Raw genomic sequence first — 15439 nt, forward strand, 5'->3', positions numbered from 1 at the left:
ACAAATACAAACCCTAAACAAATTATTTTTTAAAAGTTACAATTAAAATGAATAATTCAATAAATCAAACATATGTGCAAGGCCAATAGAGTTTTAAAACTATGAAGACAGTCCAAAATGCAGCAGTATAAGGTGAACAAAACTTAGAAGTTTTTTGTTTTAGGTGGAAGTTTAAAATTAGGTATCAGCTATAACTAACTAGGAAAGGAATTCCATAGCAAGGATGCTTAACCATAGCTTGTATGTTTTTGTGAGGCTGTATGTTTTTAACTTAATTGTTTTATTTGTTTTTGTACTATTTGTATTAAGGTGCCCAGAGTCTATGAGAGTCTATGGAGTGTCTATGGAATAAATAAATCTAAAATAATTATAATAAAGTAATAATAGCTTGTTGACGACCGACAGGAAGCTCTGGCGTGGGCTGGTCCATGAAGTCACGAAGAGTCGGAAGCGACTAAACGAATAAACAACAACAATAATAGCTTGTTGAATAAGGTACAATGGCTGGATTTGCATATAATGCTGAACCAGAAACCGTATGTTACAAATGGCAACAACTGAATTCATACAGCACACCAAGCTAAACCAAATTTAGGGCCTCAGTAATATTTCTGCCCTATATTAATTTAAACATTATATTCAGAACAAATATAGTAATTATATGCAATAGAGCAGGAAGATATTAAATTATTGATTAGATGTTCTGTAAAAAAAATTGTAAACTTCCTTCCTTGCATCTCAAATATTAAAGACATTGAATGGCATGTCAAGTTCTATAATGCCTTATGTTTCTTTCCAGAAAATAATCTTGCATGTCCCATTGTAAGAGATCGGTGGCTCTTGTATAAATATAACTATAGTATCAGGGACTTCTTCTGACTTATGGTATCTGCAAAATATTGGAAAACAAGTTTTAATCATATTCAGTCTAAATGGCTCAAAAGAACTTGAGACCTAATAAACTACTCTACTCAGAAATAAGTGTCAGTGGTTTATTTAAGAATAATCCTGTTAATGTTTCCTTCTAAGTAGACCTATGTTTATTAGATCTCAAGTTTATACAAGTTAGTATAAGATTGCAGTCTTAGGGCTCTTTCTCATGGCCATGCTGTTTCTAGTAAATAGCTATTTCTCATGCCATTTTCTACCCTAGAAAAGGTATGCTGGTATAAAGTGCACTTCACCAAAATCTGAACCCTCTTCTGCTTCAGTAATCAGGCTGGAGGGTGGTGTTGTCCTTGTAGGTTCAATGTGGGTATAGGAGAATTTTCAAGAGTTTGTTTAGGACCAGAGACAACTGCACAATTCCACTGAAGCACAAATTGATTTATTTCAGTACCAGAGGCAATAGACAAGCCTAAAGTGGGTGAATTTATGCAAATTGCAATATACATTTAATCAGTGTAGCAAATACTTGATTGGGCTATGGTGTGTGCATGTTAATGAACTCAGAGGATTAATGCAATAGCTTCCTTGAAAAAAGGGATCTAAGAATGTGTCTGTTAAGATGTTACTTTTCCCTAGGTGTTGCCCTTGCTTGCCAGAGTATCTATGATTCTGTAATATCTGACTCAGCATTTCTTTATGTCTAAGTGCTTTATGGATCACTTGACAGTTTATTTTCCTTAGAAAAGTGTATTTGGGGAGGACGTTTTTTATTTGCCTAACTTGATGCCATATTTTCTCCTTCATGGGTAAATTAAGGAAAGGACTGGGTTAGGGAGTGTGTGGGAACCCTTTTGGGAGTTAAAGGGGATGAGGGTTGTTTTTATTGTTTTCTTGGAACATCTGTCTTTTTTGTTGGTTGTATAATGGTTTTATGGTTTTTAGTGTTGTGTGCTGCCCAGAGTCATTATGGGGTTGGGTGGCTTTAGAAATGTGCCAAATAAGTAAATAAGTAGTATTGCAAAGAAATGGATATGCTGGCAGCAAGTAGCTGTGGCCTGCAGCTCCTGGAAGTAGCCTGCAGAGTAGGCAAAATGGTGCTGCCCCCTCAAAGTAATAAAACAGCAAATAGTATTGCCACACAAAACCCTTTGTCAGAAAAAACAACAGAAAAACTATACTATGATGCACTCACCGACAGAATCAGCTACAGGTAGTCCTTGTGTTATGACCACTCGTTCAGTGACCGTTCAAAGTTATGACAGTGCTGAATGAGGGGGACTTATATAAATCTCAGTAAAATCATACAAACCACAATATAAAATAACCCACAGTCCCACTAAATTATAAAAACCCTCCCATAGTTACTACTTCCAGAAACCATACAGAAATGTGCTCTCTAGAACAATTTCATTTTGACTGCCTTCCTAAAAGTCCCAGGGAAGGTACCATTTGGATCTCTGGAGGATGGTGGTTCCATAGGGATGGAGCATATAATGAGAAACATTGTTTCCCAGCGATCCTCTCTGGATCTCATAGTATTATCCCTAATCCGGATGAACACACTGGACAGATCTTCCTAGTAAGTAAATACAGTAAATTGCTTCCCACACAGCTGTACATCCAGTGGTTCCAGTCTTTTTCCTTGAATATATAGTAGTTCAAACTGGAGGTGGCAAGGGCATGAGTAACTGTTGCCAGGGCCTCTGGTCCCAGCTGCCTGTTAGTGGGCAATTCAAAAAGCATAGGAGAAAGGATAGGATTTTAAAAGAATTTGCTATATACACCTGCTATATATATCTCCTACTGTATATGGAAATCCTTCTCAAAGTCTTGACACTGTCCAAGGTGAAACAGGTTTTCTATAATGGAGTCTAAGCTAGTCCTCTTATCTTTTCAATGTCATGTAAAAACATCTTATTTCCAATTTTTTTTAGTTTTTAAGGTGGTTGTGTTTGCCATATTATTCAGCTGTTGATTTAAAATTGTTCCTTTATAATTCTGTGATACAGTATTGAAAACCAAGTGATAAGTATCTATTAAAAATAAAATAATCTCTTTTAGAGATGTTATCACGGGCATCATCAAAAAGCAGTCCTGAACTACGCAACACCTATTCAAAAACAAAAACCATACTATGTTTGTGCTTGAGATTTATCTGAGGCTGAGGTTTCTATTTCTTCTAATCCAGTATTTCTCATGATATATTCTGCTTCCAAGTTAAATAAATGACAGTATACAACTTTGGCACGTTTTTTGTTTTTACAATTTTGAACTGTTTAGTTGCTCCGTATTCCATTCTTACTGTTGCTTCATGGTCATCCTACACATTCTTCTATACCCAATGAGTTGGCCTAATACACCTATATTTTAAAGGGCTATCGTAATCTGTTATAATTTATATTGTCAATTTATATAATCAATAATGCAAAAATAGATGTCTTTTTAAATCAACTTTGCTTTTTTCATTTTCCACTGGATGTTAACAATGTAATCCTGGGTGCCCTTGCTTCTTCTGCACCCAGCTTGTATATCTAGCAGTTTCTGTTCCATATACTGTTGAAGTTTGGATTGCAAGATCTTAAACATTATCTTACTGGCATGTGAGTTAAGTGCAATTCTTCAGTAGGAATTTTAGCACTCTTCTTTTTTGGTATTGGAATATAAATCGATATTTTCCAGATGCTTGGTCAATACCATATTTTACATACCTGCTCACAAACTGCAAGATGCCCTTCAGCTGCATCATCGTGTAAGATTATAAATAGTTCTGCTGGATTTTCATCAACTCCAGTAGTTTTGTTGTTAATATTTCCTAAGGCCAATTTAAGTTTCCAGAATATCCAGCTGTATTAATATCCAGATTCTTTTATACTGTATGTATCAATGATTTGCAATCTTTTTTGTACAGTTCTTCTGTGTATTCATGCTGTGTATTCTTTATATTTTTCTCTAGAAGATCTTAGCCTCATTTGTCTATACCTGTGTCTATATTTGCATAAGCGGGTCCCTTGAAGGAAACACATTTTATAAAAGACTGTCCCTGAAATGTCCTTTTAAGTCAGAAAAATGGAAAATGCAAAGCAGTTATTGGTGCCCTAGATCTGGTGTGCTTTCCTTGACAATTTTCTGCTCTGTCAGATTCTCATTTTTCTGATTCTTTCTCCCATAAAATGCATTTAGACATTTTCAGTATCTGTTTTATCATAATCATCATCATTCTAGGACTGCTTTAGAAATCAGTGATGTTTGCCATTATTCTTCATTCTGATGGTAGGGAGGCCTGAGTTAGTTACCAGCTGTAGAGGAAGCTTCATCTCTCGCACCTGCAAGCATTTTCCCTTGTCATCAACACTTCCATTGTTTCTAATGAGCATATTTATCCTTGATTATTGACAGCAATAGTGGTGATATACAGGAAATGTTCCAGTTTATTGAGAATCTTGATAAACTATATATTGACAGAACTGGTGGAAGTGTTACCAATTATGGGAGAAGGAAAGCAAATGCATGGAGATCTAAGTTCAGAGTTTTATATGCCCCAGGCTCATAAATTGTTCATTTCAGATTAAGTTCCACTGCTAATTTTTCTTTGAAACTCCATGGATATGGTTGGGATAGTATTAGAAGGGATCCAGTCAGCTCCTGTTGCTGCAACTTTTATTCCTCATGGCATGTAGAAGAAAGAGCTTTGAAAATAGTTTGTTTTTTCATACATCAGTCTCAAAATAGCTTCAGGAATATGAGGAAAGATGGTGTTTCTTCCAATAAGCCCTTCACCCCCAATGGCAGTCTACCTAGGTTACTTCAGGGGAGTTTTGAATACTAGCAGTCAAAAAACAGTACACAACTATTGTCTTTTTCTCAGTTGTTTTTATTGTGATAAAAACAACAGTGGAAGAAGTTTGGGGAGGGAACTTGCTAGAGTTAGAAGACATTTGGACCCCCTCTAAAATGTTGTGAATAAGGTCCAGAAGTATGTAAAATGATAAGGCAGGGCTTTTTCTCAAACTGCATAATTTTACTACTCTTCACAGGAATTAATCCTTTTCTGAGGCAAAACGAATGGATGGACTAGAGTGCTAAGCTTGATCCCACTGGTCACAATTAGTAATTAAGTATTAACTTAATTGAGAGCCAGTTTGGTGTAGTGGTTAAAGGCAACAGGCTAGAAACTGTGAGATCGTGAGTTCTAGTCCTGCCTTAGGCACAAAGCCAGCTGGGTAACCTTGGGCCAGTCACTCTCAGCCCTAGGAAGGAGGCAATGGCAAACCACTTCTGAAAAACCTTGCCAAGAAAACTGCAGGGACTTGTCCAGGCAGTCTCCAAGAACCAGACACGACTGAACCATTAAAAAAAAATTACCTTAATTACATCCCAGTTTGTAAAGTATGCAAAGCCTCCTTTGAGTTCAGCTTGATGCTTGGTGACTTACATGGATGCATCCATGTGGTTTGTCACTGTCTTTTTCTGAGTTTTTTCAAATTCCATTCTAGCTTACAACCCTAATATTTTCTAGTAGTCTCCCATCCAATTAACAAGGTAGGACCCTGTTTTCCAGAGCTGGCTGGTGCTGCCAGATTCCTTAAATGTGGTCTTTCAGTACATTTAATAACATCTGTGATAGAGCTGTCATTACTGGTAGAAGATTTGTGCCCATCATCTCTAATGTTTTCAATTTTATTTTTTGTTAATGCTTTCGTCATAGTTTTAATTCCCAAGCCACACATGGATTTCCATTTACTCTTAATATTGCAGGTAGGGCATGTAGGCAAATGAAGTTGTCAGGACCTTAATTAATTCCTATATTATGAATGGGTGCTAGTGGGATAGGGCATATGAGGATTTCCAGTTCAATCTCCATGTATATTTATTGAAAGATAAGGCCTGCTACCCTGTCCAGCATCTATAAAGTATTTTGCATACTGCCCAGAGAACTACTGTTGTTGGGAGGTACATAAGGACAGTTCATATATTTAGGATTCTAGCCTAAAGATGGGTTAAAGCGAACAGCAGAACAAAAGCAAACCAAACAGCCCAACCGACACTCGCAGTTGCTAATGGCCTCAGTTGGAAGAGAATTGGGAAAATATTTCTGAAATGAACTGAAAGCCAAAGTGGTTTGACCTGTTCTCTCCGCAAGCTTGCACAACAGGGTACAGCACACAAGAGTCACAGAACAAGCTCTGCTACTAACGTACCTAAAGATTTAAGGCTACCCTATAGACATAAATACTGACGACCTTCTGTTAACGCTTCGGTCTCCTTTTCGCGCTCAACAAAGTCGCTAAAAACGCCGCTGTCCTTCCGGGCGGATGCTTCTTATAGATACAAGTCATTCGTTTTACAGAAGAAAACAACAAGTCCCAGCATCCCCTACAGAGAAAAGCCTGTACCACGTGGGATGAGAAGGGGAGGGACCATATTTTCCGCCAATTAAAATTGTCGCCATGCCCAGGAAGCCGGTAAGTGAGGCAGGCGGGGTGGAAGGGGCGCTCTGACTTTACTGGAGATGGCTGGCAGGACGGATAAGGGAGAAGGAGGAGGAGGAGCAGGTGCCCTTGAAATTATTCATGCGGATATCGAAGCCCTTGTGAAATTTAGAACGTTGAATAAGGAGAACATAGAGGATTCTAATGAATTGGATTGGAATAGACTCCCTTTGCCACTTTCTTCCTCCTAGTTATTCATGTGATTCGAGGATTTCGCTTCCGCCCTTTCCTTTAAGTATGGAATTTTCCCCGCAAGACTGATGCATGAAATCTACTGCTTCAGTGATCGGTCAGAGTTGATTTTTCACTCACCCAATCGGCGTACAATATTCTGCTTTCATTCCCGAAATGCAGGCAGTCGGTCACTACTCGTTTCCATAGAACTCGGTCATTTATTGACCTCTATAATTCAATTTTACTGGATTCCGTCCCAAAGAAGACCCACCAGAATATTCCCTTTTATTATTTTGTAAGTTTTCGCAATCGACGCCCCGCTCCAATTCTTGGTTCGTAAGCCGGCTAGCGTTAGAAGTGTTCTCACGTGTAGTGAGTGACTAATGCGAATGCGATCCAGGATATTAGCAGTTTTAAGATGCGCATTTATTAAGACATAGCCTGTAATGGACAAGGAACTTTCAGGACAGTATTTGTTTATGTTGTGCTTAAAAACCAAGTGTGGAACAGGAACAAATGAATATTGATTAAATTAGAATATACAAAGATATTAAAACCTAGGAAGCTGATACTAAATATGAGTCAGGGAATTGAACATAGAGATTCCTCTTGAACATGCTTTCATGCCTGGATTAAAACCTATTCAATGATCTTATTGACCCATTTTAAAACAAAGTAGTTTTGCAGTGAATGATGAGACCAGCTCAGCAAATGCTGTGAAGTGGAAAAGTAACCATTGAAGGGGTGGGTGGGGGGAATCTTAAGTAAAGAATGTTGTGGTATTAAACACTTTAAAGATTTACAACATAATCCTGTATTATATGTCTCCTCAGGAATAAATTGCATGAAAGTCAGTGGAGCATGCTCCCTCAAAAGTTCAGGAGTGAAGGCATCTTTTATCATGGAGCACAGTCACTTTGAACTCAGTTGGACTTACTCCTGAATAGACATTTATAGATGGCTGTCATTGCAACAAAACCTTTTGTTGCCTAGTCCATTTCAGAATATTTCAGTGTTCATATTCTTGGGTTCTTTTAGAAGCAGACTTGAAACAACAGACATTTTTTTTTCTGGAGAAAGACTCAGGTTTTTTTATATTTATCAGATCCAATATTAAATTCTCTTGCAAGAAGTAGTTACCTATTTGCCTATGTCTATCATAATGCAGTTTCCATACACTGAGTTACATGGTTCCCCTACGTATCATTTTAATAAGTGCACATAAAAAAAGTGAAGTCTGAAGATTTGCGGATGACATTAAACAGATACATTTTGTCTGGGAGTTGAATTAACAGCTTTTTGCCATTTGCACCCAACCATAGCACAAACATGTCCCAGCAACATATTTTTTCATCTGGGTTTCTATGATGTGTTCATCTTGTTCCCTGCCTATGAGTAAAATAGACTTAAGATGTTCTTAGTTATGTCAGTATTAAAGTAGTGTCTCCCCCCACCCTCCATTCTATCACAGTCTCTAAGGGAAGCTTCAAGTTACCTAAAATCTTGGAGGGCAGTCCTGTGACTGTATAATGACTTGAAATAGAGGCAATGGATTGGTAGGGATCAGCAGTAGGAACAGTGAATTTCATAGTTTTTTGCTGACTCAAGGACGAGAGGATAGCACTTTAACTCAGCAATGGGGAAAATCTTGCAGTGGGGAAAGGCTTAGCCACATTAACTACGAAGTTTTCTTTGTAGTCTTTTCTGCTACTTACATAGTCTTTTCGACCACTATGTAAGCTTGCCGTTAGGATAAGGTTGATGTCTGCTTGTTAAAATGTGAATATAGAAAACATATGTTGTCAACATTTACATGTATTTTACTAATTAAGGTTGATGCCTTCTATTCCCAGAAAATATTCAATGTCTGTAAATAATGCTTTTTAATTTTAGAAGAATTAGAGATATAGTAAAGATTTAAACTATCCTTATACATTTGTGAGGATAATGTGAGTTATTCTTGTCCTCAACAGATGAGCAGTTTAAATGGTATATAGATTGCATAATCAGAGTAATGACTGAAGGTCCTCTACTACAGTTGCACTGAGTTTTGAAAACAATACCCATCCCTGCTTTTTGATAAGGTTGTCATTTCACTGCCTATACTACATTGCATTGAATATAACACTAAAAGCAAGACATAGAGAAATCACAAACGATCATCCAAGTAGATAGAAAACTGTGCTAGTGTAACTGACCTCCAAAGGGTTGTACTAGTGTGCTGATCTTAACCACCTTGTGATTCCCATTAAATCAGAAGGCCTTCTCATGCTGAGAATCTGGATATTGGAAACATATTGTAGGGCTGACAAGGTTTTAAGCTTTTCCGGAGGGATATATAGCAGCTCTTTTACATGCTAAAGCTATACCAATGCTGTATGGAAAATTTCCAAAGCAGTTTATTCTAATGGTTCCTTTTATGTTATATTTTAATAACTCTCACTTCATTGCAACCCCCCACAAGAGCAGGTGTCGCTTAATAGCTCAGGCTCCCCACATCCTGTGCTAAGTGTTGCAGTAACTTGAGAAGCTCAGTAGTAGCAGTGACACAAATGGCCCCATCTGACTTCAGGTAAGAATAAAGTAGAGAACCAGATGGAGTTTTCAAGGCACAAGTCCTTTAAAAATAATAATAAAAGAAGACATAGGAAAAAAGGTGAGAATAAGATAGACTTCTTTAAAAAGAATTGCTGCTGAAAAAAATCAATCAGAAAACCTAAGAAAATATTAGGCATAAAATATTATTCATTTCAATTGAATCTGACATAGAAATCCCTTCCCCTAACTAAGCAGAAAGACTCAGTGGAAGGTGGTGCAACCATCCTGTTTATTTGAGTTGGAACATTTGTAGTTGAAAATATATGGTCCTGCCCCACCCCACCCCACCCCACCCCACCCCACCCATTCCCCTGCCTCTGCATTCCTTTTATTTTAGCAGAAGCCAGTTTACATTTCTGGTGAGTTAGTGCACTGTCATCCTGAGAAAGTATGTTTACATAGTACTCCTATGGTTGTTTTAGTCTACTTGGACAAACAAGGGAAGTCCTCAGATCTAATTAATGCATAGTGAGGCCTACCTGCTGTTCTGCCATTTGTGGCATCTATGTTGCAGGTTCATGTTTCCCCTGTTTTTATTTCCATGCAGTTTGCCACCATGGCCAGAAGAGCTTTAAAACTTGCATCATTTGCCAGTGTAGCAGGGGCCACTGCTGGTTTCTACCTGCACAGCAACAAGCATCTGGATCCCAATGATTTTGGAGTTGTTCGAGTAGGCAGAGCTGTTGCCACAGTAAGTTTCAACCTGGCAGCGTGTATGCATGAAAACATTAAGATTTTTTAAATGTAAAACATTTAGGGTTAAAAGAATGAATCGTTTTAAAAAAGAAATAGATTCCAGAGAGTATATTTGCTAACGTTATATATTTAATGTGGATTTTTCTGATTTACAATTGATGTGAGTCATTTAAAATCATATTTTAGGTCACATATTTGGTAGAAAATGCAAAACCATTGTTTGGCCTCTCCCCCCACCCCCTCAATTTAGGATTACTACTTTTCTTTCCCCTAATATTCTTTGCCTTTAACTGCAGATTCATTTTTTTCATATCACTGTTTTTCCATGGCAGAGAAAGCACAGTGTTTGGGGATTCTCTTTGTCATATTGGTAAAGCTCCAAAATCTTTGTCATAAAATAAGATTGTAAAACATTCCTAATTACATGACTGACTGAGTTTTTAATCACCTTTCCCAGTCTGGTATTTTCCAAGTGTGTTGGACTTCCAAAGGATAGGCATGGAGACTGATACATTTGGAAGATATCATGTTGGTGAGATGATCTAATAAAGAGAAAAAGTAATATAGAAAGACATTTGTCCCAGATATTGCACCATCGGAACCCATCTTTCTCTGTCTCTACGTTGCCCTGATGTATGATGCATATCAATACTAACAAATAAGATTTAGTCACTGTGAGAGCAGAAATGATGCCACTATTGTAAATTATGATGCAGTTCTAAAAAGTGGGTAGAAGGAAAATTCAAAGGATTGGACAAGAAAGTCAAGTTTAGTTTGTGTTCTATCATGACTCTATGAAATATGAATTGGGCTAAGCAAGGCCCTTATTTCTTGGATTTTCATCCTGCCTTTGGTGACGAATTCTAGGACACTGAATAAATCCTTCTGTTACTTCATGCCTCTAATTCTGAATGTCTGAAATAGAAATCCTTAGGCTACTTTATAGAAAGGCCTTGTTATTTGAACCATTGTTTGAAAGGACCCTGTGAATGCTTATAAAGGCTTTACTTTTGCTGTGCATTTTAAACTAAAACTGAATGTGGAAGCTGATACTGAAAAAAAAGTATCTACCAAACATTTTAGCAGAAAGAGAGGTATGTAGATTGGGCTGTGCTTAGAATAATATAATTATGAAGTTGGAAAGGGACATTTAGGCTATTGAGTCCAATTGCTTATTTAGTATAGGAATCCAATTTCAAGCATATCTGAGAGATGGTTATTTTCTTCTGTTTGAACACATCTAGCATACATACCCACCACTTCTCTGAGTAACTGTTTCCATTGTCAAACTGATCATACTAGAAGAAAGGTTTTTCCCCCCAATATTTAATTGGCACTGGCCTTTTGGAAACTTGTATCTATCATTCCCTTTGGAGAGAGGGAGAACAGATATTCTTTGGAACATCCTTTCACAAATGTGCCATTTTATCCACCTTATTCACAAGGCTAAAATATGTTTTCTTCATAAAACTTGGTTTCTACTGCCTTGATCTCCTCCTTGCATTTCTCTGAACCTGTTCCAGTGTATCTAAGTCCTTAAACTGTGGTGTCCAGAATTTAACACATTATTGAAAGTGGGGTGTCTGACTAATGCAGAATAAAGTGTAGCTTTTGGGTGAATTTTATGTTCATTGACAGTAGGAGAACACAGTACAAGTTCTGAATGAAGGGCTGTACTTCTAGGATATGAAATCAGAAGCATCAAAACGCTTTTAACACAATACTAGGAAAGAGAGAATGTGGTTTCTAATTTTGTTTCTGCGTTGTTTTCTAGACAGCAGTGATTACCTTAGACTACCTCACTTCTCTCCGGAATTTTTCACGTGGGACAGAAGAGTATGACTGTGTCAAATCACAGGTAAAGAGTCAATAGGAGAGCGACAGAGACTTATACAAGGCATTCTTAATCAATGGAATCACTAATTTATCAGATTTAACTCCCATCTTTCATGAAATTTCTGATAGCCCAGATGGCACGTATTTTAGCTATGGCAATTATAATTACTGTTTATGGGGTTTGCAGTAAGAATCTTGATACCATTGGATAGAGATAGGTAGAGAACAATGGTTAAAGGTTGGAACAAATTAATGTGCCTAGAAGAGGTGTGGTGGTAAGAAAATTTGCCTGGATGATTAGTATATCTGAAGAAGTGAGAAATAACAAAGCAAATTAACAACAACAGCTGTTGTAGTTGTTTGGATATTACTGAATAGCCCAATTAAAAATAACATCTGCCATAGTATCAGAGTAGATATTTACAATATTTCTACCGATGTCCTTCATTTCTCAGTCAGATTTGCTCCTGCTCTTGCAGAAGTTGGAATGATGCCAGGTTATACAACGTTTTTCCAGTGAACCTGTCAAGCCTCATTCATTTGCCCCAGATTTATCATGAATAGTGATCTGAATTCATCAAATAGGGACTCCTTAAATGTTTGATTGATAAAACATGATTCAAGAAAGTGGCAATCTTTACTTCTGAACTGAGGGAAACAGCTCAAATAACCACTCAGGTTGAAATTTTGACTTTTTCTTAACATATAGTACCCCTACATATGCTCTAAAAGAAGAAAACTACTTGGATAGTATACCAGTCTTCTATATGGAACAGCATAGTACTACATGCCAATTTCTAATAATCTTAACAGAAAGTTAGAGAAAGGTAGCCACGGATGAAAAAAAAGCAGTTTAAGAAGTGGAATGAGGCATTACAAAAATAACAAGTCACAAATGTGAGATGGGTGGCTATACAAATTGAATAATAAATAAATAAATAAATAAAAACAAGGTAGAGATTTGGGAATCTTTGTGCCAGGAGAGCTTGAACACTGGTGAAAATGGTGAGATAGGGATGTTTAAACAATGCTTTTAGATGTGGCTGAGAAAAAGAACTAGATCGTAAGTGGATAGTATTGTTCCGAGTATATGAAGTTCAAAGGACATCTGTTCCGGCTGGATATCAACAGCTCAAAATTCACTGTGTGCACATGCTGCCCTCAACTTTCTCAGGCTTGGGTTATGAATTAAAGTAAAAAATAAACCTGAGAGCTATAGAGCAGGCTTCTTTAGACTCTGATTACATCACAGAAAATAACACAGAAGCAAGGAGGCTTCAGGAAAGGAGCCAAAAGAGTAGGGAAAAACTAATTAAAGCCTACTCAGGAAGTATGAGTGCACTTGACTCGCCCTTTGATAGCAGATTCCCAAATGCTGTATATTCCCTGCTTGAGCATCCCTATTGTGTTGAAAACCAGCAGCTCCTGCTAAGCACAGAAAGGGAAATTTGGGAACTCAAAGGTTATTACTGTAATCTGTGCGCAGTCAGGATTTGAACTTAATTAGTGCCTTATCTTGGGGCAAGTGTTTCTTTTGGGGGCTGTATGTGGCAATACGGTTCTCTTGAAGGAAACAGAGCAGTTCAAGAAAGAAATGGAATAGAGGTAATTGGAAAGTTTGTTAGTTTCATTTTCAAGTGTGTGAAGCTAATAATGCAGTTTTCAATTAAGGCAGTTAAACAAGTGTATTTCCATCCTCCTTTTCTTCCTTGGCCAAAGGGGTAAGAATGTAGCAGTGATTTACTGTTCCTTGTGCCAGTGTTTCTAGATTAACCCTTCTCTAGTAGCTATGTGCTCAGCTTAAGTTTATGGCTGTCTCTGTGTATAGTTTTGTCTGTTCCTCCCTCCCTATTTAGACATTAGCAAGGGTTTTAATTACACCTGGCTGGCAATTTCTCAGGCTGATGGGATGTTATCTTCCTCTGGAGCAGGATCCCATGATGCCCTGATCTCTCCCTCTTGTTGTGGTCTGGACCACTCTGGAATGCTTCGGCCTTCTTGGGCCTGCTCCAGAGCAAGCAGAAATCCAGAAGCTTCAAAACTGCCTCATCAGCCATGTTTTGTCAGCCATCTCATCTGCTTTCCCCCCAGTTCCTGCCAGTCACCTTAGCCCATATTAACTTCCAGTCCCCCCTTGTGAGAACTGCTATGTGAAAATGTAAAAAACATTTCTCTTCCCAGCCTGTTTATCAGAGTACCAAAGCAGAGTGTATGCCTGGGTGATTATGTGACAGAATGGCAGACAGTGTTCAGCTGCGACATTCTGTCATATAGGAAGAAAGCAAAAAGAAGTTAGAGACAATCTTAACTGTACAGCCTTCAGAATAAATAGTACCAAAGGATTCACTGTTTCTGAGGCTGTGCTAAAGATGAGCGGCAAAAACACTGGTAGCTTTATTCTGGGCATTTCCTGACAACTGATACTTCTATTGCTCAGCATTCTTATTCCTTCCCTGCTGCAGTGCAGAAGTACTTCATGAATTACATGAAGTAATGCCGTGAAAAGTGCGCCTATGCAAAGGGCAGCTTCAGAAAAGCTATTTTCATGATGATCATAATAGAGGAACTCTCACGACTCTCACCTATAAGCACTAGTTCTACAGTATGTTTAAATACACTTGTTAAAATTTTATTTATTTTTATTTATTAATCAAATTTATCATCACCCATCTCCCACAAGGGACTCTGGGCGGTTTACAGTAAAACATAAATAAGAGAAATATAAAACTATAAAATACTATAATACATAATAAAACAAATGTGATAAAATCCCCGATGGCTGGAAGTTCTCTGTGATTTGCAAGCAGAGCAGGGTCCTTCTAAGAGACTAGCCATTCCCAGGAATGACTACTCTCTCTCCCGCCCCAGGCATGATAACAGAACCAGGTCTTTAGCTGTTTCCCAAAGTCCAGGAGGGAAGGAGCCAATCTCACCTCCGGGGGAAGGATATTCCAAAGGGCAGGGGCTGCTGCAGAGAAGGCCCGCCTCCTGGACCCCGCCAGATAGAATTCTCTTGCAGATGGGGTCCGTAGCATGCCCTCTCTGCATGACCGGGTGGACGGGTTGATATGATAGGGATGAGATGGTCCCTTAGGTAACCTGGACCCGTGCCATGTAGGGCTTTAAAGGTGATAACCAACATCTTGAATTGGACCCAGAAGCATACTGGCAACCAATGCAGCTCGTGGAGCAAAGGGGTAACATGTGCTGATCTTGGGATACCTAAGATTGCCCGCTCGGCTGCATTTTGGACCAGCTGTAGCTTCCGGATACTCTTCAAGGGTAGCCCCATGTAGAGCGCATTGCAGTAGTCTATATGGGAGATAAATAAATATAACTTAATGGTTGTTTTGTAGGCATTATAATGTAGGCATTAAAACACAGAAGCCAAACATTGACTTACAGTAAGTAGGCAATGGATGAACCTGAAGATATCAAGGGAACATGCATGGCAAATTCTTGTCCAATTTGTAATACAGAAGAAAATGGCTAAACAATACAAAAAGTAACAGCTGGAGATATAGTACTGCTCTGTATCCATGAGTTTTGTGATCTACATGGCCATTTCCCAGACAGTTATTCTCTTACAGTATCTTTGATAGTTCTTAAGACTGACAAGCTAATTCTTAGCAATCGCAGACTGGATAAGCAGCTAAAATTCACCCCTCCAGCAAGGTGCTTAGATCTATACTAGGGCTAACAAACCAGGACTGCACAAATCCTGATCATTACTTGTTGTTGTTAGTTGCCATTTACAA

The 15439-nt window shown here is 38.2% G+C and overlaps 1 protein-coding gene across 2 annotated transcripts in view; it reads left to right on the forward strand.

Annotated features, from left to right (window-relative positions):
- Nucleotides 1–6433: 6433 nt before the first annotated feature.
- Nucleotides 6434–15439, forward strand: part of ADCK1 (aarF domain containing kinase 1) — a 114660-nt gene continuing 105654 nt past the window's right edge. For both annotated transcript variants that reach the window (XM_063290179.1, XM_063290180.1), the window contains exons 1-3: nt 6434–6666; nt 9697–9840; nt 11620–11703. In XM_063290179.1, the coding sequence (XP_063146249.1) occupies nt 9706–9840; nt 11620–11703 (219 nt within the window). In that variant the 5' untranslated portion in view covers nt 6434–6666; nt 9697–9705. The remainder of the gene's footprint in view (nt 6667–9696; nt 9841–11619; nt 11704–15439) is intronic.

The sequence above is a fragment of the Candoia aspera genome, chromosome 1 (genome assembly GCF_035149785.1).
Source record: "Candoia aspera isolate rCanAsp1 chromosome 1, rCanAsp1.hap2, whole genome shotgun sequence".
In the NCBI taxonomy this organism is placed as follows: Eukaryota; Metazoa; Chordata; class Lepidosauria; order Squamata; family Boidae; genus Candoia; species Candoia aspera.